The sequence below is a fragment of the Vespula vulgaris genome, chromosome 5 (assembly GCF_905475345.1).
Source record: "Vespula vulgaris chromosome 5, iyVesVulg1.1, whole genome shotgun sequence".
Lineage (NCBI taxonomy): Eukaryota > Metazoa > Arthropoda > Insecta > Hymenoptera > Vespidae > Vespula > Vespula vulgaris.
The window spans coordinates 2,814,074-2,841,962 of record NC_066590.1 but is presented as its reverse complement, the minus strand read 5'-3'; the positions used below and the strand labels follow the sequence as shown (position 1 = coordinate 2,841,962).

At 30.6% G+C, this 27,889-nt stretch overlaps 2 protein-coding genes across 8 annotated transcripts in view; one reads left to right on the top strand and one right to left on the bottom strand.

The window, feature by feature from the left end:
* LOC127064228 (uncharacterized) overlaps nt 1-27,889 on the bottom strand; it is a 132,382-nt gene that overhangs the window by 18,161 nt on the left and 86,332 nt on the right. The gene's annotated exons all lie outside the window — the stretch shown is intronic.
* The window catches only part of LOC127064207 (adenylate cyclase type 6), a 72,597-nt gene continuing 49,854 nt past the window's right edge, over nt 5,147-27,889 (top strand). The window contains exons 1-5 of one of the 4 annotated variants that reach the window (XM_050994892.1): nt 5,147-6,008; nt 6,400-6,752; nt 14,802-14,964; nt 24,456-24,725; nt 25,327-25,488. In XM_050994892.1, the coding sequence (XP_050850849.1) occupies nt 14,884-14,964; nt 24,456-24,725; nt 25,327-25,488 (513 nt within the window). In that variant the 5' untranslated portion in view covers nt 5,147-6,008; nt 6,400-6,752; nt 14,802-14,883. Of the gene's footprint in view, nt 6,753-13,993; nt 14,351-14,610; nt 14,731-14,801; nt 14,965-24,455; nt 24,726-25,326; nt 25,489-27,889 lie in introns of those variants that run through there. The other 3 variants (XM_050994893.1, XM_050994895.1, XM_050994894.1) reach the window with 3 other exon arrangements.

Sequence of the window (27,889 nt, the reverse complement as noted above, 5' to 3'; positions counted from 1 at the left end):
TTTGTTTGTTTTGTTTTGTTGTTTTCTTCTTTTCTTTTCTTTTCTTTTCTTTTTTCTATATTCGTATCGAAATAAATGGGAGAGAAATAAAAGGATATTCCTTTATCCTTTAATTCATGGATTGGTTATTTCGAATATTACGTATTAACGATAAAAAAAAATGCGACGACCAAGTTTTTCATCTTTTTTTATTTTCTGGCTGCAATGACTTCTCTGCTTTCCCATTCGTTTTTATCGTCGGACAATAAAAAATTCCAAGAGATCGTTTTTTGCGACCGTTCGTCTCCCGTTGCGAGTTCGTATCTCATATTTTAGAAATGAACGACGAATCGCTTTCTCTTATACATATATGTATAAAAAGTGAGAGACGTATATGCGTACTTATAAATCTTTTTTTTTTTCGATCCTCATCACGAGATAGAATTTTTATTCTTATTAAAGCGAAAAAAAATCTCGGAGATACGTATTCTAGTTCTTCGTATTGATTGGTCAAATCGGTAAGTGATTTGTATTCTCACGCAAAAAATATCGAAAATTTGTAAATAAGCAGAAACCTGTCAAAATTTAATTGGCTTTCCTTTTTGGTTATGATAATAAATATGTAACAAATGGTATCACATAAAAGACGACTATTTATATTTATATATAATGTATGATAAATTGCGGTTTGTTTGGATCATGAACATTTTAGAAACATATATATATATATATATATATATATCTGTGTGTGCGCGCGCGCGTGTGTGTGTATGTATGCACGCGCGTGTGTAACGTAGAGATTCGAGAATGTCCGCCATTCTTGGCATTGCGCATTTCGCGCATGCGCATTAGCCATCATGTCTGATCACTCGACGAAACACGAACGAGATGAACCATATACTACTTCCACCCTGTCATCACTAACCACACACACGCCATACGTACGCCATATGATTTTCTCGTCTTTGAGAGCTATATTCGAATTGAAAATTTCTAAATTATTAATCAATCTGCATCCAAAATAATCTATGTTCATGTTCGGGATGTCTCGCGTGAAATTATGTTATTAGATGTTACGTATATCATCAGTTTCCGGTTATGCGTGTACATGCGTTAGCATCTCCATTTTCGTTCTCATAATATATTCAACCGTGGACATGGGATGTATGGTCGTGATACAGGTCATCCAAGGGTCGGTAATGCGTATAAAAAATGTATTGAGAAAAAAGGGAAGAGAAAGAAAAAAGAAAAAAAGAAAGAAAATATACTCGACGAAGGATCTTCGTAGAAATTATAAAATATACTTCTAAATAGAAATGTTCAGTTTAAATAGAAATGTTCAGAAATAAATTCATTTCCTTTTCTTTTTTCTTTTCTTCTTTTTGCTCTATATATAAATCGAAACGATGACAATCGTACGAATTGTTATATATAATATAAAATATGATATTTCTACGTGAAATCTAAATACTACGGTTGAAATCAAGGAAAATATAAAGTAAAATGGAATGGCAAATATCATTCGTAGACGAGTTTTCAAGAATTTAACTTTGGGGAAGGAAAGAGAGAGAAAGAGAAAGATAAAGAGAAAGGAGTACGATGATGTGTTTTTCCCATTGCTGTACTTACATAAAGAAACGTTAAAACGATTTCGAAAAAGAGAGAAAGAGAGAAAGAGAGAGAGAGAGAGAGAGAGAGATCTCTAGCGACTCGTTTTCATATCTTTCTACGATTGCCTGGAGTTAGAAACGTAGGAGAAACGGTCGACACGACTATCTAAAAATCTATTTTTCTTTAAAGAAACAAGAAAAAAAATGTAATGAGAAAATTCGTCCATATTTTTTTTCCTGGCAAATATTTTCATTTTCTTTTCCTTTCAGTCGAGACGTTACGTTAACCAATTATAATAATAATAATAACAATAATAATTATTATTATAATGATCCTAAAAGATAGATAGAACAAAAGTAAAAAAAAAAAGAAAACAATAAAAAGCGAAAAGAATGAAAATTAAAGAAACAATCGAGAAAATCATGAAATAAAGTATATCGAAAACACTTCATCGATTACTATAATGTTGTATAAGCCTATGTTCTCGGCTGGTATGTCCGTTGAATCTACGGTTGAAGGAGGAAACCCCAGTGAGAATCGATAAGAACTAGGTTAATACACGATCCGGTAAAGCAGCGTGGACTTCTTCGTTCGGACCACCACGTTTAGATATTATATTTAGAATGTGTTTACGAGTAGTACTCGTCAGATATCGAAATGAAGATTGCTCGATATTAAGCATCGAAAGAAATTCGTGTTTTTCTTCGTCGATCTATCTAAATGATCTAATAATTTAATTTTTTTTTTTTTTTTCGAGAAAAAGAGAACGAAAGAGAAGAAAAATGAAAAAAGAAAAAAAGAAAGCAAAACAAAAAAAATAATAATAAATGAATTATTGCAAAAAGAATGCATTCTACGTCCGACAAATTTGAAATTTTTTAACGAGATATACGATTTCATTGCAAAGAAAAAAAAGAGAGAGAGAGAGAGAGAGAGAGAGAGAGAGAGAGAAAAGGAAATTCAACAAAAAAATGTTATAAATTTCTATTCTCTCATTCTCATAGAAAAATAGTAATCATCGACGATTGATTACACTCTAAGAAAATCAGTAGATCTTGAAATCTTTTATTTTCGAACTGCATAGGAGAGATATAGTTTCTCTACGTTATTTAGAAGCTCGTAGTCATTCTATTCCCACCTCTCTTTCTATTCTCTCTTTCTCTCTTTCTCTCTCCCTCTCTTTCTCTATGATCAATAATCAGATCCATTATTCGGACGTTACAATGCAACGGACATTATTGAAGGTGATATCGACAAGAGGTGGCTTTAGTTGGACAGACGGAAGGTTATCGTTTATCATCAAAGGCGATAACACGTTTGCTTCCGATGCTTCCTTGTATAGAGGAGCCTCGTTAATTCCCCTCTACCTCTTCCTCCTTTTCTCCTACCACCCCCTATTTATACATACATATATAAATATATATATATATATTTATATCACGTACGTACGTACGTATGTGATTTTTTTAATATTTTTTTTTATAGGATTTCGATTAGATCGTTGAAAGAAGAGTGATATTGCATACAAGATGAAATAAGATAATAAAAGATATCCGCCGATAACGATTGACAGAGGCAAGAACAATCATAGAAATTAAGGGCAAAAGAAAAATATAGCCTGGTGAGAAAAAAAGAAAAGAAAAAAAGTAAAACAAAACGGAGAAACGAAAACCAAGGAAAAAAAAGCAGAACGATAAAAAAAAAAAAAAGAAACAAAAAAGAAGCCAGACAAAAAATATTCTTTAACATAGAGTAAACATGCCTTGCGTTTTAGCTTTCGTACGATGCGTTTTATCGATCGATTGATCGATCGATAAAACCTTTTGTTTTTTTTCCTTTGGTTTATTCGTTCGACATGTACAGTACATATGTACTTGCATACATAAACATTTTTTCACTTCGTTGCATTGTAAAACCTATATGAGTATATAAAAACATTTACACTCTGTCTCTCTGTCTCTCTCTCTCTCTCTCTCTCTCTCTCTCTCTCTCTCTTTTTCTGCATCTCGTTATGTTGTACGATGAGACGAGACATAAAATCAGGATGACAAAAAACGATCGGCTTTTAAGAGTCAGTCTTTTTCTTCGAAGATGGTAAGATCGTAAGGGCCAAGATGGAATAATATTACGATGGGCAACGATAATAACGACACGACGCTTGTGCCGCCATTGCGACGGGAAGAAGGGCTCTTTATAACGAGAACTGAAAGCTTCCATGTACTTTGATACTCGACACCACCCTAGGCTTCAAAGTACCTTCGACTTTCTCTTTATGTTCTCTCTTTCTCTCTCTCTCTCTCTCTCTCTCTACACACACTCTTTCTCTGTCTCTTCTTACTTCCTGTTCTCCAAGATTTTTTCTTTCTTCTTTATTCTTCCCACTGCACTTGTTATCATTGTTTTATTTCTCTCTCTCTCTCTCTCTCTCTCTCTCTTTCTATATATATATATAATATATATTTTTATCTTTCTTTCTTCCTTCCTTTCTTTGTTTCCTTTTCTCTCTCTTTCTCTAGACGAACATATCAGTCGATCGTCTTTCGCAAAACAATCTTTTACGAATCACGAAGAGGAATCAAGTTGATGCATTCGTCGTCTCCTCTTCTTCCTTTTCTCTCTGTCCCCTCTGTACCTTTTCCTTTCTCCTTTCTCTCCTTCTTTTTTTTTCTCTCTTTTTTTTTTTTTTTAGGAAGGCTCCTTGCTTTCCCTCTCAAGTTTATAAATAATTGATTGATCGTATTTATACGCACGCACTTTGCATAAGCTAAAAGAAAATATAACAAGATTGTGAGATCTCCAACGGAAATCGTATATGTGCGTGTGTTGTATATGCATATACGAATGTGTTTATATATATATATATATATGTATATCCACATACGTATAATGAGTCACAATGAATTTTACATTAACCAAAGAAATAAATTCGTCGGATAACATTCCTTTTCCTTTTTCTTTCTCCTTTCCCTTATCATTTCTCTTTCTCTTTTTCTTCTCTTTCTTCCTTCCTTCCTTTCTTTCTTTCTTTCCTTTTTACATCATTTCACTTCACTTCACTTCACTTCACTTTTCGAACTCGGGACAAAACATATTCGATTATCTCGATCCGAAAATGAATCGATAATACCATATTCTTTTCCCAATACGATTCCTTAAAGAAGGAAGAAAAAAAAAGATGAGAAATATAAAAAAAAAATCAGAAAAAAAAAGGAAATAAGAACGAACAATCTTTTTATTAGATATTTACGAACGTTGTTATCTCATCGATGTTTTATCGTACGATAAATTCGTGAACATAGGAGTGTCATCGTTTCGTGGTTGCATCGTCAAGGGTCGTAAGATGGATTCTGCGTGTAGCTTACCTCTCTCTTTCTCTCTTTCTCTTTCTATCTTTCTATCTTTCTCTCTATCTCTCTATCTATTTATCTATCTATCTATCTATCTATCTATCTTTCTCTCTCTCTCATGTTTCTCACGAGGTTCTTCGCGCAAGGACCGAGGCTCCTCTCCAGGCGCGATAGAAATCGGCGTGAAATGGCACCGCGCCACAGTCAATCGCGGTCTCAGTCGACGCGCGGCATCCGTGTGAAACGCATCGCGTGCCTACTCTCTCGTTTCGTTTTTCTTCTCGCCTTCCGATAATCGAAAACGGAAGAGAGAGGAGAAAGAAAAAAAAAAATAAAAAAATAAAATAAAAAGAAAGAAAGAAAAAAAAAACAAATATTCCAAACTACTCTTTCCGATAATTTCCACATATGCGACGATAACGATCCGATAATATATATATATATATGTGCATATATGTGTATATATATATACATATATTTATTTAAAGATAAATATTTTTTTCCTTTTTTTGTTTTTAAAAAAAATGAACGAAAAATAGAATTACTAAATAAGAGAACAAAGGGGAGAGATAATCGATAGATTTGATTTTATTGATACACAAGAAAGAAGATAACAACAACAAAAAAAAAAATAGGAAAGAAAAAGAAATTTTTCCTATTTCGATTTCGACGATCGTAACTTCTCTCGTACGGATCATCGCGTGAGCGGATGTGGATTCGCCGATGTGACAAGAGAATACAGTCATAATGATAGACCGGATCTGACGAAGAGATTGAGAAAGAAAAAGAGAGAGAAAGAAAGAAATCTATTCGTTCGTGACAATTGAATGAACGTGTGTGCGATAGTGACTCAATCATAAATTATCGATCTTATTGCCAAGAGATTATCAAATATACATATTTATATATATATATGTTAATCGATTTATTTGACATTATTTATCGTATTTTTTAAAAGCGTCGGATCGTGTTCGTGAAAATTTTATTTGGAGGATCGATCGATCATATTAAAAGGGATATAAAGAAGAATAAGAAGAAAAACAAAAAAGAAGAAGAAGAAGAAAGAAACGAGTAAGAATCGATAAGAGTTTCCAAGATTGATTTCAAAATTGAAATAGAATCACAAAATGAAGTGGTCGTAGTGGAGTTCTCATAGTCGAGCCCTTTGATCGTTGTCGCACCGTTTCCCTTTGATCTTTGGTGACCCTTGAAACGACGAATATCCTAGGCTAATATTCTCGAGATAAACCTATTGATCGATTAATCGATCGATAGATCTATCGATTCTTATCCTTGATGATCGAGAGAGGATAAAAAAATTGCAAGATATTCGTCGTAAAATTTTCTTATTTTTTTCTCCTTTTTTTTTGTTGTTCTTTGTGGTCAACGATGCTTAAGAGAAAAAACTCGTGGTAAAACTTAAAAAGTGTGATAATCTCGATTATTTATTGTCCCAACGTAGAAACCTTAATCTTCGTGTTACTCTCCTGCTATTGCTGTTGCTGGTGTTACTGATATGGCTACCAATAATCGTCGTCCTGTTCGAGCGATGAGCATTTAAAGGAAAAAAAGAAAGAAAAAAAAAAAAAAAGGAAAAGATAGGACGAGAGGAAACTAAACGGACAATAAATAAATAAATAAATAAAAATAAAAAGAGGGGAAGAAAAAAAAGGAAAAAGAAGGAAGGAAGGAAGGAAGGAAGGAAGGAAGGAAGGAAGGAAGGAAGGAAGGAAGGAAGGAAGTAAGACTACTGTTTTACATCTCCTAGAATGAAAATCGTGTCAAGATCATCGAGTACGGCGCCGTTGTTGTAAGGTAAGGACGTTCGCGAGTTTTATCGTCAATTAGTAGGTACAGGTAGCTCGCTAATCGGGTGACACGAGACACACATTTTGCTTTAACAATATGTCTCTCTATTTAGTCTCTCTAACACGGTAACCCTTCTTCATATGCTAAGGTAAAAATATTTCTAATGCGAATGGTGTGCAACCTCGTGCTCGAAGTATCGATCGTAGATACCGACAATTCTCGTTATCGTACGATTTTTCGATACGAGTAAAAAGAACGATATATATGTATATAAAGAAGAAAAAAAAAAAAAAGTAAAAAATTTACAAGTTACACAACGCAATACGAATGAACAAATTTGAATGAGAGATTGTGCCAATTCGCTGCGATTAGATACATATACCCATATGCGTATGTATATATATATATATATATATTCTTTTATAACGCAAAAGATCAAAGTTGAAAAAATATAATATAGAGCTCTGGTAGATCGTATTTTTTTTCTTATGTATATGTGTACGCGTATGAGTGTGTTTACGCGCGTGTATACTTTTTCATTTTTTCTCTATTCTTTTTTTAAACTCAACGCATACATCGAAAAAGAGAAGAAATGAATGAAACGAACGATTCGCGGTCGGTCGGTCAGAGAGAGAGAGAGAGAGAGAGAAATAAAGAGAGTGGAAGATAGATAGAGATAAAAGATAGAGATACAAAGAGAGAAAGAGAGAGTAACTCTTTTAAAAAATATCTTCAACCAGCTCGTACAACCGTCATAGATATTCTCCGCACATATAACGATCGATACGTATAATCGTAGGTCGTACTATATCGTATACCAGTTTCTTACATCGTTCCTGATAAAATGCCTTTTGCCCTACGTCGGACAATCGACGTCGAATAAAAATATCTGTTCTTGGTCTTCGATCACCAACCCAGAATAATCGACTAACGTTTCTTCCGAATTGAAAGATCTTAGATATTTCTTAAGCGATTATTAAAAGATTAGAAAATCGAAAGATTAGAAAATCGAAAGATTAGAAAAAGAACATGACTTTAACAAAAACCTAAACGTTTTATTGACACGTCGTAAATGTCCAAAGAAACGAATAGAGATTCTCTTTTTTTTTCTTTTTTAACTAGATAAATAAAATAAAGAAAAAAACAAATTAAAAAATTAGAAATCACTAGAGAGAGAGAGAGAGAGAGAGAGAGAGAGAGAGAGAGAGAGAGAGAGAGAGAGAGAGAGAGAGAGAGAGAGAGAGAGAGAGAAAGAGAAAGAGATAGTCTGTTTTCTCATTATTTCAATGTTTAAGACGAAACTCAAAGCTTCTCTTTTGGGCATTTAACCCATGTTAATACGTTACACGCGTGGAAACTCTGTGAATATAGTATTAGTTTAGTTTCATGACGTCCTGTTTCGAGGCTTTCCATTTGGCTCTCTCTCTCTCTCTCTCTCTGTCTTTCTCTGCCTCTGTGTGTGTTTCTCTCATACACTTTCTACGTTAAACTGTATCTACTACATCTACATAACTGACAGAATTTGCTGATTAATTCGAAGCTACGATAACGATACGCAATAAGAAAATGAAGGGTGAAGGTGGGTCGGTCTATCGATAACGCGTATAGAATAGTTAACGTTTCTAATGAAAAGGTGTTATGTTATTGTTCTTAATATTCGATGCGCTCGATATAGAGAAACCAGTTGTAATTATGTTTGAGTATATATAGACCTAAGAAACCCTATCCTGTATGTGTATATACATATATATATGTATGTGTATATATATATACATGTATTCATATGTATATATACATGATACATATGTACGTGTATATGCATACATATATATATATGCATGTATGTATATATATGTTTACATATATATATATATACATGTAGGCAAAGCAAGCTATCTCATGATAGTAATAATCTTCTACATGCAAAACTATTCATCGTCGTTCTAGCTAGGAAACTGATAACGTGGACACGAGTCAGTGTCAAACGACGATAATTGTCCGGTATAATATATTATAATATTATTCGCTCGTCATACAACGACAATGTTTTCATCCTTATTTGTATTATAAAAAAAGAAGAACAAAAAAAGAAACAAAAAGTAGACAAGAAAAAAAGAAAGAAAGAAACGGAAACAGATTACCTTCGAAAAAAAATCCTGAACGCGACTATTAATCATTAATTAATAAAACGATTATTATTGTCGAGTTGATCTGTTAATTGTAATTTCTATTTCTTGTACGTAAAAAAAAAAAATAAATAAATAAATTAAAAAAAAAATAAAAATAGGAATAAAAAATGAAAAGGTTCACTCGAAAATAAAAATCGTTTCAAACGCGAACGATTTTAATTATTATATTGTACAAACACCTATACATGTACGTACAAATACACGTGTTCGCTTTTAATTACATCACTTAATAATTGTATCAATAAGTTGAGCGTCACTGACATGAGTGAGTGCATTAGTCAGTAGTATAGTCAGGTTTTGATCGGACTAAACGATACACAATCCGACGGCCATGAGGGTACCTGCACTCATTATCATTCCTTCCGGGAGAACTTCAATATAATGTTGAGTATCTTACGTTAATTGCTCCTTTGGGAAAGAAGAGAGATATCGTTCAGATAAAAAGAAAGAAAAGGAAAAGAAAACAAAAGAGAAGAAAAGAAAAAAAAGGAAGAGAAAGAAAGGAAACGAGAAAAAAATCCTGAAAGGTTAGATTAAAAGCGTGAGATTAAAATTTGATTATGATCTTTCTCGGTATTTTCACGTATCGATGTTGAAATAATTTATTAGCGTAACAACACCATCAATGTGTTGCGATAGTGTAAGTGATAGGTGTATATAAAGAAAAGTTATTTGCAAACTATTTAAATATTTTTGTAAGCAATTTCAAATCGTTCGATCGGAGTTTTTTTTTTTTTAAATATAGACAATATGCTAATATAAAATTTTTTATCCTATTCGAATTATATGAATAAGTAAAGAAATATTATATATATTTGTTTCTTTTCTTTTTCTTTTTTTTAATTATATAATATATATTACATTAATATGTATATATAATTAATAAACATATTAATATAAAAATACATTATTATATATATACAATTTTATTAATATATATATATATATTAATATATTATTATATTACATATACTATATATCAAATTAATGTATGTATATATATATATTAAAAAAGAAATTAAAAAAAAAAGGATAAATCCCAAGAAAATGCGATCACATCGAGCAAGTTTATTTTTATCAGATGCGGCCCATTGTGTGTTTTCTTTAGCAAAGATACACGAGTGGGGTAGTATCTTCGTTGAGAAGACGAGTGAAAGAGTATTTGTATATGCGTGTCTGCGTGTTAGAGAGAGGAGAGAAAGAAAGAGAGAAAGAGAGAGAGAGAAAGAACAAGAGAGAGAGATCTAACCGGACTATGTCTCTTGTGGCGCGTCAGCCTGCGTAATAAAATAGGCGCCAGGGTTCCGGATTGAAAACAAACGTAAATCGAGGGTGGAAGAACGTAAGTGACACGACTATATTATGACGGAGGGACACCAACTTGCTTTTCCGCGCGCACGAGTAAACAAAAGGGTAAACACATACACGTACACTTATACATACGTACATACTCTTTCTTTCTCTCTCACTCTTTTACTCTCTCATTCTTTTTGCCTACGTAATAACATTGCATCGTCATGGTTTTACATAAACGATCGAACAAAAAATGTATTTAGAGAAAATATATATATATATATTTTTTCTTTTTTTATAGAGATATATTCTGAACGAGAAACAAAATTTGTATAGGACGTTAACATTCTATCGGATTGAAATTATTTTTATTTTTTTTGAGAAAAATATATTCAACGAGAAATAAAGACTGTACACGAGCTTAACATCGTGTAGAATTGTAATCATATATTTGATATACGGGAAATATATTCAGGGAAAATAGATTTTCGTTTTTAGAAATATATTTTTAACGAGAAGAAATTTGTGTACGAAGAAATTATTATAACGTTGGATTAAAATTTCATATTTTACATAATATGTATTCTAAAAATATCTCTTTCTTTGTAAATATCTTTTTCTTTTTGCATACGTAATAATATTAGATCGTGGTTTTTTCGCGCGATCTACATCGATCCAACGTAGAAAAATATTCCTATATTTTTCATCGATATTTGAACGGGACAAATTTTCTACGATATTAACGAAATTATATTGAAGTAGAATTTTATATATATATATATATATTCGATTTAATTTATATTTCTATAATATAATTTCCCATTTATTTTACTTCAATGCATTCAAAATTGTCGGCAAACGAAATATATATATTTTTTTTAAACAAATTCCGTACATAAATACGTATACATAATGAGAAAGCTGCAGTAATTAAAGAGACACGATGTGTGTGGTCAGCTCGTTAAATAATACTTCTTTACTTTTAAATTCTGTTATAAAGAGAGAGAGAGAGAGAGAGAGAGAGAGAGAGAAAGCATCAGACATGAAAATAATTTGTGTCTACGATTAAATTACAAAAAAAAGGAAAAAAAAAAGAAAAAAAAAAGATAAGAAATACAACATTCAGAATAAATTTATCGTATAAAATACGAATTCACTTTCTTTTATTCTTTTTTAATTTAAAATTCAAAGATCGATGGAGCTAACGATCGATAAGAATAGATCGTTTCGCAAGTCAATGATTTTTCGTATAGGAATAAAATGGCACAGTTTAAATTGCACTCATATCTAGTAATAGATTTTTATCGAACGTTCGGATCGACCTTCTTCTCTTCGACTTTCTATTTTCAAGATGTTGACTTCGAAAGTCGATTGAGAATGAAATTCAACGTACGTACTTTATATTGCTCGTTATTGTGAATTCTAATAGTAGTACTACCTAACGGAAAGAGGTTAATAAAAATTCGCGAAGAATAGATCGTATCATAGAAAGGAAGTTTTTCAAACGAATTCAAGCGATCAAAGAAAATGAATATGTCTTCATCTTCGTTTTCAAAGAGGAAAAATAGTGTTCTCTCTCTCTCTCTCTCTCTTTTTTTTTTTTACATAAATACGACGTTACGAAATCTATTTTCTTTTCTTCTTCTTCTTTTTTTTTCTTTTCGTAGTCTTTTTTTTTGTTTTGTTTTGTTTCTTTTCTTTTCTTTCTTTTTTTTTTTCGTTAGCCACTTTTGACGAGAGAAAGAAAGAGAGAAAACTTTGTCGTCAGAGAGTACAACGAATGAGAATATATATCAAGAGTCATCTCACGATCCGAAGAACTATCGGATTTATTACCCGGACAAATCAAAAGCGGCTACGTGTGCAACGATGTAGGCAGGATGATTGCGTAATGAACGATCGAGAGAAGAGGATTCTCTCTACGTAACACAACGACCTTTCTGTAAATCTCCTCTTGTCAAAGGCACCTATCTCTGATAGGAACAATAATATTTGGAGAATGAGTTATATAGACAAGACTTTTCATTTATAATTTGACGTTCTTTTATGATGATCGTATTAATAAAAAAAATATATGTGCGTGCATATGTATGTATAAATAAATAAATAAATAAATAGATAAATAAATAAATAAATAAATAAATAAATAAATAAATATAGGTATATGAACGTACGATATGTTGAAGAACATACAGAATTATTAATTAAAAAATATTCGAGTAGAAATCGATCTCTTCGTAATCATAACGATAAAATTGATTATTAGAGATTTTAACGCAGAAAAAAAGAATGAATATATAGGTTTTTTTTTTTTTTTTTCTTCAAATTTTAAACAACCAAGAAACGGAGTACACAGAGATTTGACAAGTAATGGGCTCTCGGTTAAGAATCAACGAACGAATTTATCACATTGTTCGCGTTGATAAGTAATCACAATAATCCGACGGCGAATTCATTATCAGTGTCGTAAACATACTGAAAGATCGTCGAGCTTTCGTTAATTAAATGCCGGATAAATCGCAAAAAGATTAGAGATTTATTTCTTTATCGGAGAAAGATCTATGCGTTGGATTTCGTGATCGTTTTCTCGATCTCTAATTTATCTATGCGTAAAATATATATACATATACTTACACACAAATAAATTATATATATATATATATTTAAATATACATATATACATAATAAATATAATAAAAATAAATATGTACGTATATACGTCTAAAGAAAATTGTTAATAAGACCGCGACGTGGTGAGGAACCACATCATGCGTCAAATTGGGTTAATGCTAACGTAGTTATCCAACTACATGATCGGAAATCCAATAAACGACGAGTCGAGAAGAGTTTTTCTAAACGTTTTCATTTCTCTCTTTGTCTCTTTCTTTCTTGTTTTAACATGCTGATGTTATTACTGTTATAAAGTTCGACGAGCTATAAAACTTTAGTCTCTCTCTTTCTCTATGTCCCTTTCTCGTTGACACTCACCTAAGCATCGTTTTAAAGAATTGTTAAATTCGTTAACGTTTTCAACGAACAGCTGGTCCAAAAGAGAGAAAGAAAGATAGAGATATAGAGAAGGAGGAAGAGAAAAAGTGGGAGAGAGAAAGGGTTAAACAAAATTGAGTTTACTTAGACAAGTTAAAAGAACCGTGTAAATTTAGAAAGTGTATCTTTCGTTAATGACTCTTTATCTATCTATCTATCTATTTATTTCTCTCTCTCTCTCTGGCTTTTTTGGGAAAAAGATAACGCGTGAAAATGCTGCGACCAGCTTGTATGCATAAGATGATAAAAAGATAGATAAACCCGAACGAGAATAAAATAACAGGGAGATAATAATAATAATAATAATAATAATAATAATAATAATAATAATAATAATAATAATAATAATAATAATAATAATAATAATAACGAAGCCAGCTCTCTCTATATTTTTTTTCTCTTCTTTTTTCAAATGTATGCTAACACATATCCGATACATATGTACATATATAAGTACACATCTATAAGACTTTTTCCTTATATAAAGTGAATGATATTTGAAATACATAGTAGGTTAGACGAACTCGATAGAAAAAAATTAGAACTATATACATACACACATACATATATATATATATATATATGTATATATGTGTAGATACATACGTATAGTTAGCGATGTAAAACCTTAAGTTTATTGAAGTAAAAAATCGATTCGAAGTTGTTGCGACTATTTATACGAAATGTGTTATTACAGTAGAATTGTAAGTGTTGTTACATCGGGGATAAGAGAAGGAAAAAAAGAAAAAAGAAAAAATTTCGTGTCACGACTTACACGGTCTGATTTTTTTTTACGATGTACGATCCGACGAAGATACGAGTCTCAAGGTTGAGGTCGATTTTCCAACAATATTTTTTTTTCTTTTTTTAACACACACACACACACACTTGTGTATCATCACCGATCGTGAAACTACTATGGAATATATACATGTACTTGTCGCAAGTACAAGACACATCGCGCCAAATTTTTCTTTCACACACTTCGCAGTTCACGATTGATCGTTTTATTAACGCGTGAAATTCTCAAAAATAAAAAAAACAAGAAAGAAAGAAAAAAGACGGAATAAGAAAGTATATAAAAATTTCGTTGTTCCGTACTTCGGTAACAAAGATCGAGATTATCGTTTCTTTTTTTTCTTTTTAATCGTTCGCTTCTTTTCTTCTCCCTTTTTCTCTCTCTTTCGTACGAACCTAACAAACCCTTTTGAAAATCGTTAGGAGCATATAATTTGAATTGTAAAAAAGGAGACGTTCTACGACCGTGTGTCTCTCTTATAGACGAGTTTATAAGCAAAAGTGATCTACATACTGTAGTTTCGAAATTAAAAAAAAAAAAAGAAAGAAAAAGAAAAAGAAAAAAAAAATACGAGTACTTCGTTCGCTGATATTATCGAGTTAAACGACGGATAAAGGATAATGAGAGAAACTTAATACGATGGTAGAAGTTAAATGTATAGAAGCGCTCATTGAATTTTTTTTTCTCTGTCTTTTCTCCTTTTCTTCTTTTCTATTTTCTTTCCAGGAAAAATATGAAATAACAACCAGGGTAAAAAGCTGATAAAACTCTGCCGCTTATATCAACGCGTATAAAGGGAAATTTAAAGATGGACAAGTACGGAGTAGAGTTTCCTAAACGTGATTGGAGTCACAGGCTTAGTTTGCGTGGCAGTAGAAGAAGTCATCAGGTAAGACAATAGAAATATTCTTGAACCAATTTCAAAATTCATTTATTTCACTATTCATTCGTTCGTTCTTTATGTAATAGTTCCTAAGAACGTAAAACAAAGTCTAAGAAAATTTCATGAATTTCTATTTCTCTCTCTCTTTCTCGATTTTCTTCAAAATATACACGATTTTCATAGAAACTAGAAGTGAAAGAGGAATATTTGAAATAAACTGAAGAGAAAGAAAGAGAAAGAGAAAGAGAAAGAGAAAGAGAAAGAGAAAGAGAAAGAGATAGAGAAAACCAACTGAGACGTCCTTATTTACGGTCTTCGGTATCGAGAAAATTCAAAGTCACTTTTTTTTCTTTCTTTTTCCCCTTTCTCTCTTTTTTTCCTTCCAGAAACAAAAAGAGAACTCCTCTTGCGGAGTTGCGGAATGCAATTAAAAAGTTTTCCCACGGTTTGTTCCGCCTTTGGGGAATTCATTGTACCTATCTGATTTGCTTTGATTTGCTGAAACTTAAACTGCTCGTGATTTTCCTCTAATTTTTTTTTTTATTTCTTTATTTTTATTTATTTATTTATTTATTTTTTTTTTACTTTAGTTCGATCGACAACGTCGATTTGTTAATGTTTCTCTCTTCTTTTCTTTTTTCTCTTTTTATGGATGCATCGTCGAATATCTTTTTCATCTTTATTAAAGAAGAAAATGCTTTCTTTCGTTCGTTTGTTATATACGTTTCTGTATGTACTTTAAATATTAACAGATTTTTAATTATCTTATCATTTTTTATATAAATCCAATTCTTTCCCTTTTATTTTTGTGTATTCTAGGATTTATTATACCTCGAGTTCGACGATTTTTCTTTTCTTTTTTTCTTTTTCATTCGAGGATCATTTCATTTCGATAATGTAATTAATAAATACGTTCTTGTCGCGTGTACTATATACACACACACGCACAGAAACATATATATTTGTATATATATAAATTAAATTTTGTCATTAAAATCTGATATAACAGTATATTAGCTTAGCACGTATAACATAAAGAAATAAATATTTGAGCCATTTTCTCTTATATCCTTATAGATATTTATTAATTTATGAAACTTTGATCTCGCATGAGAACAATGTGAAGAGAAGAAAAAAAAAAAGAGAAAAAAGAGAAACAGAAAAGAGGGGATGAAAAAATAATAAAAAAGAAAAAAGAAAAAATTAAAAGCGAAGAAACACGTATTATCATAAAGAGCTAAAAATGGAAAGGATACAAACGAATTGAAGTTAGCGAAATATTCGCTCCAAAATGATATTTTTTTTTTTTTCATTTCTTTTCATTCTTTTTTTTTTTTTTTAATATAAAGTTGCTCGTGCGAACCAAAGGACGGAGTGTTTAACGGCAGCTGCGGCAGACCACATATGAAAGAGAGAGATAGAGAAAAAGAGAAAAAAAGAGAGAGAAAGAGAGATTGGTTTTACCTTTTCCCTGATGTTTATTAATATCGCTTTGCCAGGCTAAGGCCAGACCGTACACGAAAGACACGCGTGTGAGATTCTCTTTTATTTATTTTGTTTTTTGCTTCCTCTATCTCTACCAATAGGATTGATATGTATTTAAATATAGGCACCTATACATATATCGTTTAACAGAAATTCAATATATAAATATTATTCGGCGAAAAACGATATAAAAAAGAAAAAAAAAAAAAAAGAAAAGAAAAAAAAGAAGGAAGGAAGGTATAAAAAAAAAGAGAGAAAAAAGGCAGTAAAAAAAAAAAAAGAAAAAGTGGAGAAGGAAACAAAATATTTCCAATATTTTCTCAAATATATTTCCTATGCAAAAACGAGCCGCTAAACGTGCGAACTGTTTTCGTAAAAATGTTTCAAACCTCCTCTCTCTCTCTCTCTCTCTCTCTCTCTTTTTTTTTCTCATAAAATTAATATTACACCTAAAAACGTGCCGCACGTGCACACACGTACTTCCTTTATTTTTCCGTAAAGTCGTAAATATGTATATTCCTTTTTCATACTTCGCCAACACGCATAAACGTTCACCGTAAACATTTTACCTTATCCACGATTTTTTTTTGCACAAAATAAAAATATTTGTGTATGCATAAAAAAAGAAAAAGAAAAACAAACTATGTTCGACACATTATCGTTATCAATGTTATTGAGAGAGTGCGTGAGAAAGGTGAGGTCACGTATCTTCGACAAAAAAAAAAAAAAGAAGAAAAAAAAGATAGAAAAAAAATAACGCGCGCTGGTGAGCGCGTGTACCTTGATTGTTCGTTTAACTCATAGTGATTACATATGACGACGTAACTCGTAAAAATGCTCGTAAGATGTCAAAGAACGACACTATAATAATCTTTTTACAGGACAATCTATGATGCCATTTAACTCGTTCGAATATTTTTGCCTGTCGTGTATCTTGTGTACGATGTAAGGATAAAAAAAAAAAGAACAAGAAAAGAAAAGAGAAGGAAAGAGAAGAAAAAAGAAGAAGAAAAGGAAAAAGATAAGAAGGAAACAAAAAGATAAACAAAGAGAGAAAAAGAGAGAGAGAGAGAGAGAGAGAGAGAGAGAGAGAGAGAGAGCGTGAAAAAAAAAGTGTTCAATAAATCTCGACAAGAGATTTCTACAAGTTTCTTTTGTTCTTCGTAGAAATAAAGAAAGAAAGAGAAAGATAAAAAACGTGCATGCACGCAGATACACATACATATATATACACCAACCTACAACCACACATATAGAGCAGATACACGAGAGTCTTTAAAAAGCATACTTCCTATAATATTTGTAAGTCACTGTATATATTACTTAGTCATTTTTCAACTTGGAACGTGTTACGTGGGTTTCTATCGTTAACACGATAGCTAGAAGTTAATCGACTCTTTCGGTGGATAAGAAGAATTATAGTCGACAGTTTTGAGTCTCCTTGTAAGAAAGAGATAGATAGATAGATAAATAGAGAGAGATAGAAAGAGAAAAAGAGAGAGAGAGAGATAGAGAGAGAAAAAGAAATAGACAGACAGATAGATAGATAGATAGATAGATAGATAGATAGATAGATAGATAGATAGATAGATAGATAGAGAGAGACAGATAAAGAAAAAGAAATAGTTTGGTTTTGCGTGAAACGAGATCATTAACACAAGAGTACGCCAATTTCCTCTATAGTATTACTCTCTCTTTATCTCTCTCTCTCTCTCTCTTCTTCTACTTTTTTTCTTTTCTATCTTTTTTTCAACTCTTTTTTTTTTTCATTTTTTTTTCAATTTTTTTTTTTTCATTTTTTTTCTCTATTATCACAAAGTGACGTCGGAAAAACTGCAGAACACTCGTTGAAATGTAATTTCGTTTGACCGCAGGATACTATTTGAGTCGGGAAAATTAATTGCGACGTTTTTACATTCGAATATTCTTCTTCTACGTCCATCTTATCTATCCATTTTCTATCCTTTTTGCCAGCATTATAACAGATAAATTTGTTATTGGAGAATCATCAAATTCGTTGTGTCTATACGTACTACTTCGTTTTCTATGTCGAAATGGCGATCGAATTTCACTTGCTATTATATTATATAATACAATGTAGTAGAAAATGATAGATTGAGATAGACTGAGAGACTGAAAGAGAGAGAGAGAGAGAGAGAGAGAGAATGGAACTAGTAATCACAATGAAGTTCGAAAATTCTATGATAGGCAACGTCACAATAGATAAGGGAAAATGATTACATTAATTTTGATTACTCATTAAAGATTTCAAGACACACACGAATAGAGTTACGATATTTGTTAATACAATTTATTTGTTATATATTCAATGAAATAACGATTGCTGTTATTGCAAATAAATATATACAAATTTCCAATTGATATTATTTAATATTATTTAAATATCATTCAAACGAAAAATCTAATGTAAGTATTTTAAGTAAAAGTAAAACAAAAAAAAAGATATGATTAATTCGTACGATGATTAATTATAATCGATTCGAAAAGATCGGTATTTGTTATAGAAGTTTATACACTTTAAATAAAAAATGCAAAATTTTTCTAATACTTTCAATCCCACACACATACACTTCATTCGAAGTTTCCAAGATAAAGAAAACATTCTATATATTCGTGTGAGTTCATTCGAATCGAATGGAAGAAGAAAAAAGTCAAAAAAGAATAATAAAAAATAGAATGGAAAAAAAAAGATATCTCATCTTCAATATCTTCACTACCGATACTACAATATGCTTGTCTTCGTAATTAAATTCTACCACATATTTAGAATATATATATATATATATATATATATATATATATCGGTCTTCGGACGTTATCGGAACATCTGTGCTAGTCATCCGTGTTATCAATTTTTCATATCGTCGACCTAACGAATTATTCTCGTGGAAATTCTCTCTTGGAGACACATAAGTTAATTTCTGCCACGAGATTCGATTCTTACTTCCACTGAGCGAAAGAGAAAGAGAGAGTGAGAGAGAGAGAGAGAGAGAGAGAGAGAGAGAGAGAGAGAGAGAGAGAGAGAGGAGAGAATGCTTCTTATTATTCATTTTAATGAAGCAAAGTTATAGTATCGATCGAGAATATACTCGAAAGAGGTAGACCAAAGATTTAAAAAAAAAATAAAACGAAGGAAGTGTATATCAAATTTGTGAAAATCACGTATTAATAATTTATTACTCAAATCGTGAATGAATAATTATATTACTAATTGAAATTATTATATAATTTATATAATATATATAATTTAATATATATTATATATAATTTCTAATATTTTATCTCTTTTATTTTATACACCCCACCCACATATAAAATTGCTTCCTTTATTATGATGTACCCGCACAGATCCACACACATACACACATAGACGCGCCCATGTAACCGTATAGATAGATACATTTTCATTTCCATTTTCACTCGATTAAATTCAATTTATCTTGATGTTGATGAATCGTCTTAATATTCCCTTTTTTCCCTCTGTTTCTCTTTATGTGTCAAAATGGAAAAATTCGAAAAATAAAAGGGAAAGAAAAAAGAGAGAGAGAGAGAGAGAGAGAGAGAATGAGAAAAAAGGAGAACTTCATCATTCAATTTTACTCGTGTCAATATATATACCCATCTATGCCTACTCGGCATATTCTTTTTTTTTTTTTTCTAAAAAAAGCCGATAACGATAAGAGAGTATTTTTAACACCTCCTACAAATCTAGATCGTGGGTGTAACGCGTCCTGGCAAACGTTTCGAGAACACGTTCGTGGTTTGCTTAGAAATAATTTTTTTTCTTTTTTTTTTTTTCACTCTCGAAACATCACTCGACGCGTCGTTAAACAAGGGGAGAGGGAGAGAGAGAAAGAGAAAGTAGAAAAAAGAGAATAAAGAGATCGTAGAATTCCCATTGGGTTCACGTTGATAGTCCAAACGAGTAGAAAAAAGAGAGAGAAAGAGACAGACAGACAAATACAATAACAACAAAAGAAGAGAAAGAGAGAGAGAGAGAGAGAGAGAGAAAAATTCGAACACTAAGGCGTTTCAAATTAAAGTCCTCTCTTTGTGAAAACGATTTCCCAATGGTGGAATTGTGAAACGGTTAAAAAAAAAAGAAATAAAACAAAATAAAAAAGAAACAATACGAAAAAGGAAAACGAATGGAAAAAGAAAAAAAAAGAGTAGACAAAAGGATGGAAAAAACATTAACGAAGAATGTACTCTTCGTGAGTATATTCTCTTTCTCTCTCACATGCATACATACATACATACATACATACATACATACATACATACATACATACATACATACATACATACATACATACATACATATATATATATATACATATACACACACAACGCTCACGTTGTTTTTCACAAAAAACATTGACAATACAAAATTCATCCATCACGTGAATGATATTAAATTACGAATGACCATGTATCACATCATCCGTTTATTTATTTATTTATTCAAGAGTTCAACAAAATTCAACAAAATTCAAGAGCAGATAACAGGTAAAAAGTCGATCAAAAAGTCGAGTCGAAAGAGCGAAATGTTCTTTTCTGTTTTCTTTCTTTTTTACTTTTCTTCTTCTTTTCCTCTCTCTCTCTCTCTCTCTCTCTCTCTCTTTTTTCATTCTTTTTTCTTTTTAATCGTCTTCACTGCATGTTTAATTTAATTAATTATTTGTACGCCGGGTAAATGATTAAAAGTTGGGTTGTGTGGGAGACAGAGGAGCGGATGCTGAAGGGCTGAAAGTTCCCCTATTAGTACAAGTAATATTCTTTCTTACTTTCATACTTGGAATGAGGCATATACTTTTTCTGTCTTGATTAAATTTATCATAAGAAATTAACTGTTAAAAATTAGCTTTTGAAGGAGAGGGATTTTCTAAAATAAGAAGGAGAAGGAGGGAGAGAGAGAGAGAGAGAGAGAGAGAGAGAGAGAGAGAGAGAGAGAGAGAGAGAGAAGATGAAATACATTAAACAGTTAATAGTTCTTTTCCCCATTCACAAGAACCAGGAAAATTTTTAATTTTACGATCTTTAAATCCTTCAAATACCCCAGTATTTATTTTATCTCTCCAAACAAATTTTTTTCTTTCTTCTTCTTTCTCCATTGATCAGATTAATTTTTATTAAATAACAAATATTTATAATACTTTATCGAACGAATAAGTTATGAAATTTTTTTAGATAAAAGATTTTTATTAAATTTTATTCAAAAATTTGCTAAAAATTCTATATATATATATGTGTGTGTGTGTATGTAGAAAATATAATCAAATTTGTCCTTGAGATTGCATTGTAATTGATTGAACAAATTCTTGTGAATAATTATAAACGTTTGACGTAAAGTATTTTGTCAATGATTGAAGAAAGAAAAAAACAGAGAGAGAGAGAGAGAGAGAGAGAGAGAGAATCGTTCTCTATATCTTTTTACGTAACAAGTCGGAAAGTATCTTCCGACTTATTCGAAGAAAGTTATACAAGTTTGAAAACTTGAACTAAAAGACGTAAAGTTTCTCCAAACGTTTCTATCGACGTCTACTATCTACATCAAGAAAGAAAAAAAGAAAAGAAAAGAAAAGCAAAGGGAAAAGAAAAGAAATAGAAAAAAAGAGATAAAAAAAAAAGAAAAGAAAAATACGTTCTCGACTCGCTGTAATATAAAATAATGGTTCTTCTTTTTTAACAAATTCTGTTAGGATTATAAAAAAAAAAGAAAAAGAAACGAGATAAAAATCCAAAATATAGAAAGAAAGGATATGTCGAAAAAAAAAAGAATAGAAAATTATTTTCACGGAATTGTCATACATACAGTCAAAAAGGGCTATTTTTGTTAATAGGTTTTATAAATCGTTTGCTCGTTTTTACAAAAGGTATTTTCTAGATTAATTTTTTTGTTCGGTCTTTTTATTTTGAGATCGTAACAATACGTCTAATTGCAAAAAAAAAAAATAATTTCATTTATGAATCTTTTGCCCGGCTTAAAACTTTTGTCGTCCATCTTGTATTATATAATATATATCTTATATTATATAATATATATATATATACACACACACACACACACACACATACAGGATAATATTTAAATTCATATCATTAGCATATAAATCATAGGACAGGGAACGATATTATTAAAAAAAATGAATAAACGATGTAAACAGATATTGCTCTTCTCGTGGTAATAAATCTTGCATATGTAGCAATCTCGAAAAGTGAACGTTAAGTGCCACCAAAGGAAGATGCATGCATTGGACGAGGCTTTAATTTCAAATAGTATCTCAACTGCGATGGCTGATCTACTTTTTATTAGAAGAGAATAGAGAGAGAGAGAGAGAGAGAGAGAGAGAGAGAGAGAGAGAGAGAGAGAGAGAGAGAGAGAGAGAGAGAGAGAGAGAGAGAGGAAGAAAAGAAAAGAAGTAAAAAATAAACTAAAAAGAAAAGAAATTAACAGAAAGAAAAAAGAAATTAAAAAAATAGAGAAGAAGATAGATGATGATGGTGGTGATAATAATCTGTATGGAACCTTGTTTTGATTTCGACTACTTTGATCATAAAAAATCGTAAGTAAGTAGTATAATATTTTTTGTCGATAAAAGAAAAAAAAAAAAAAATAACGAAGATTGCACATATCGAATCTTCGTTTTCATTTTTTCGAAAGAAAGCGATAAGAAGAAAGAAAAAAAGAAAGTATAAAATAGTAGAAAAAAACATGGAGGGAGTATGTGTATCAAAGAAAGCAAACGACAAAAGTAAATACGCATCGAAGATAAATCGAGAGTAGCGTTCTTTGATATCTCCAAACGGAGAAGAAACTCGAGAATAAAAAAGAAAGATAAAATGAGAAAGAGAGACAGAGAGAGAGAAAGAGAGAGAGGGACAGAGAGAAAAGAAAAAGAAGAATCCTAAAGTCTACTTTGTTCATAGAAATCGAAAAAGTCCGACAGATAGATAAATAGAGAAGATATAAGAGAAAGAGAAAGAGAAAAAATGCAATAGCCACAAAAGAACTTACTCGAAAAATTCGAAGTAGAAATTTCGCGTTTATTCTTTAAATATGTATATGTGTACATGTTTGTCCTACCTTCACGATAAAGACATGGAGAAATAGAGAGATAAAAAAGAAAGAGAGAGAGAGAGAGAGAAGATAATAATAAAGAAAATATGAACTTTTGTGTCAAAGGATGATGATACCGAATGAAAAAAAGAATTTGAACGTGAAGAATTTTAATTTTAGAAATCATAAAACAGTCGCAATGATTCTAAAAAAGAAAAAACAAAATTAAGATCGTTTGAAGGAGAAAAGTTTTTTTTTTAATTGTAATTGAATGGATGATCTGTCTATTAAAATATCACCATCTAAAAGAATTCCAATATTAATCACTATTCCAAAAACTATATGCTCTCTAAGAGAATTCTAATACTAGTCCTCGTTCGAAGTTCGATCTTATAAAATAATTCTAATTCCGATTTCCGTTCCTATATCTATATGACAAATTTATTCATATTGGTTGGATATATATATATATAGAATATGGAAATAGATGAATCCTATATAGAAATATATAAATTAAAATTATCGAACGTGATATTATGAATCTTTTGACCATATCTTATAATTTCATCCTTTTTAATTAGCTTTTATACTTCCAATAAAAAAGAAAAAAGAAAAAAAAAAAGAAAGAAATAATTTATCACAGTTTTATTTATCGGATGATTGATAATCGACTCATTATCTCGTTTAATACACCAATTCGAATTTCAGCAATATCAACAGATGTTATCCATTCTTGAACAATTTTATCATTAGGTATTAAAATTGATGCAACTTCTGGTAATATTATAATCAAGCTTTTATCTACATAATTCATTGATGAAATACTCACACGCTCGCATACATACACATCTTATCGCAATTCAGATTTTAAATTTGTTATATGAAGTTTTTTTTTTAAACTTTGAAAAATTTTGTTTTATTTTGATTTCAGAGCGACGTAGTAGGGAGATCAACAACTGGATCTTTGAAGAGTACAAGAAGATGGGCGAGTCTACGACAACATACCGTAAACAACGATGGTGGTAAACCACGAGTCGAATTACTTCTTGATCCACCAGGATCGAAACCTTCGACTCCTTCGTCTCAACCGCATACTCCTCATACACCTAATACACCAAAGACACCGCATACTCCGGTTAAGAAGTCTAACTGGGAGGTTATCGAGCACTTTACTGGACCACCTCGTCCCTCCATTATCACGGTAGGCGGTTCCTTTAATCGTTAGAAAATGTTTAAGAGAATGTAACAGATAGAAACAGAGAAGAAAGAGAGAGTGTGACCACTTCGAAAACATTTTCCCTAAAATCTTCCACTTCGGAGAACGAGAAAACAGACATTACGCTCGCACGAGAAATCTTCTTTATGTTCGACTGATTCAATAAATAAATAAATAGATAAATAACAATCTGAAAGGAGAAAAAAGTTGAGACAAATAAAAGGCTTCCAAGTGATTTTTAAAAATCGATCGCTCTTTCGTGAAATTCTTTTTTTCTGACTTCGTAGGTAGACTCGTGATTTAGAGATATGAAGAAAAAAAAATAAATAAATAAATAAATAAATATAGAAATATGTTAACTTAAAAAAGTCTCGATAAACAGTAATTATTATTTTTTTTTTCTTAAATCGCCGAGAAACCTTCAAGCTTAATCTGTATTAGAATTATTTTATAAATTAGACTATTTAACGTATTAATGTAGAAACGATCGACTTGATATCCTACTTAGCGATTTATGAAGATTTACTATTTCGAAGATCGTTTAAATAAACGATTGTGTTACGTAAATTTAATCAATATTTTACAGATGAACAGAGGATCGGAAGTCGGTGTTGGTATCAATGTAACTGGAAAGGAACCAATACCGGAAATAGCCTCTAATCCGGGAATAACTCTACCGCCTACCGGATGTGCCCTATGCAGATTTCTAAGCTCTCTTTGCACCTCTCATCGATTCAAAAATCTCCAGGTAAACTATCAATTAAAATCATTTCTATTCTATTACAATCGTTTCGTTATAAAAATTTATAACAAGTGGATATATATATATATTTTTTTCTTTTTTTCTTTACGATCTATAAGAATCGATTAATATTTTTTTTCTTTCTTTCTTTCTTTCTTTTTTTTATTTAATAAAATTCATAAGTAGGACATGTTGTTCTTTTTTTCGTATTAAATAAGAATATTATTTCGTCGAATGTATAAAAGTTAATTAGAAGATTATCCTTTTTTCCTTTCTATTCTCCTTTTTAATCAAATTTACAAGCGACTTGTGTCATTTTTTTCTCGTAATATGAAAATTGTTTCTTTTTTCCCCTCTTTCCCTAATCAAATCTACGAACGACGCATATATATATATATCCACTTTTATATATATATATATATATATATATATATATATATATATATATATATTGCCGACAATTTACGGTATTTAAATAAGAAAATATTCAAGAAATTTGCGAAGTGAATTCCGATCGAATGGGCCATCACCATTACTATCATTACCATCATCATCATCATCATCATCATCATTATCCTTATCTTTCTCCTTCATCATCTTCCTTCTTCTTCTTCTTTGAATATACGTTTAATGAAAATAATTTCATAATCGATATACACGATTGATGGTACACGGGGTACAGAGTTCGTCTAATGGTGTTTCATGGAAATACGGATCATTTATTTTCACGAGTTATGCACGCGAACACGATGAAGTTTATAATCTACTTACTTCATATAGCTCAACTAAAACAAGATGAAGGTCCGTATATAACGTATAATTTATATATATATATATATATATATATATATATATGTGTGTGTGCGTATATGTGTGTTTGTGTACATGTAATGTTATCGATTTGACGCGTGTTGATAATCAACTGTAACTTAACGCGATATTCGATAGATCTAATAAGTCAATGAGCTTACATTAAACTATAAACTAATAAAAGCTACTTCCTGAAAACGTTCATTTTCAAATGTTAAAATCATATATATATATATATATATATATATATATATATATATATATATATATACACGCGCGCGCACACACATGTATGTATATATATGTATATGTATGTATATGTATAAATATGTATATAATATTGAATATATACGAAAGAGAAAAAAAAAACAAAGAAAAAGAAAAGTAGCAAAAACGACAGATACGTTTTTTACAGAATTTTAAATATTTTCGTTTCCTATGAGAAACACACTTCAAGCTTGACCAAAGAAGAAGTTTCTTAACTGAAACTTTTCTCATTTTTGCTTAAAGTTCATTGAGTAATTGAAGGAAGAAAAATAGTGAAGAAAAAAAAAAAATGAAAAAAAAAAGATAAAAATAAAATAAAATAAAAAGATCAAGAAAAAATATCATAGCATTACATTTAAACTATACTCATATTAATTGGATTAGAATCATTTCGAATTATATTATGATAATGGACTCGTTAAGTCGTTAAGGATTAAATTTTAATGCATTTTCAATTAATGACTTACAATCTTTGGTGATTTGTTCTCTTCTTGCAATTATTAAAAGCTTCTGACATAATGAAAACGTAGAGGAAAAAAATATATACATATATAAAGTATTGGTAGTATATATAATACATGCGTATATAGCATACTAGGATATGTACAAGGTGTTGCCAAAAGTTTTTAATCGATTTAACAATCGATTACTTTACTTCGAGATTTTCTTTTTTTTTTTCTAGGTCTTTTAATTAATTTTAATCTACTAGATTTTACTAGTTAAATTTGTTAAGTTTTATAATTTGCAAAAAAGTAAAATAAAATAAAATAAAATAAAAAAAAGATTAGCTGAAGCAATTTCCAAGAAGTGTATACAATCGAACTTCAAACATCATCTAGAAACGTTTCAATGAGCCCATCCTTTATATACGTATATGTTTCATATCGTTAAAAGAGCTTTGTTATTGATATATGTAAATGCTATTTAATCTCAGCAAGGTCTCTTTATAATTGATTTTGCCAAACGGCGATTAGAAGATTATACGTGTCGATACGATTATGGAAAATGTCGAATATTTAATATACGAAATTAACGCGAACGAAATCAAAACGTATGACGAATTAATTCTCCTTTGAATTTTAATTATTAAAGGACGAATATGAGAGAACGGAGCTTTTGTGATGTAATTTATTTATTTTTTCGTTTCTTTACCTTTCTGTTCTTTGATAATTAACAATCGTTCGAATGAAATTTACTTTATATATATATATATATATATATATATATATATATATATAATTTCGTATAATCGTGTGTATATATATATATATATATACTTTCATCAATTATTAAAATATTTTAAGTTTCACCTAATTACAATGCTTTCGAG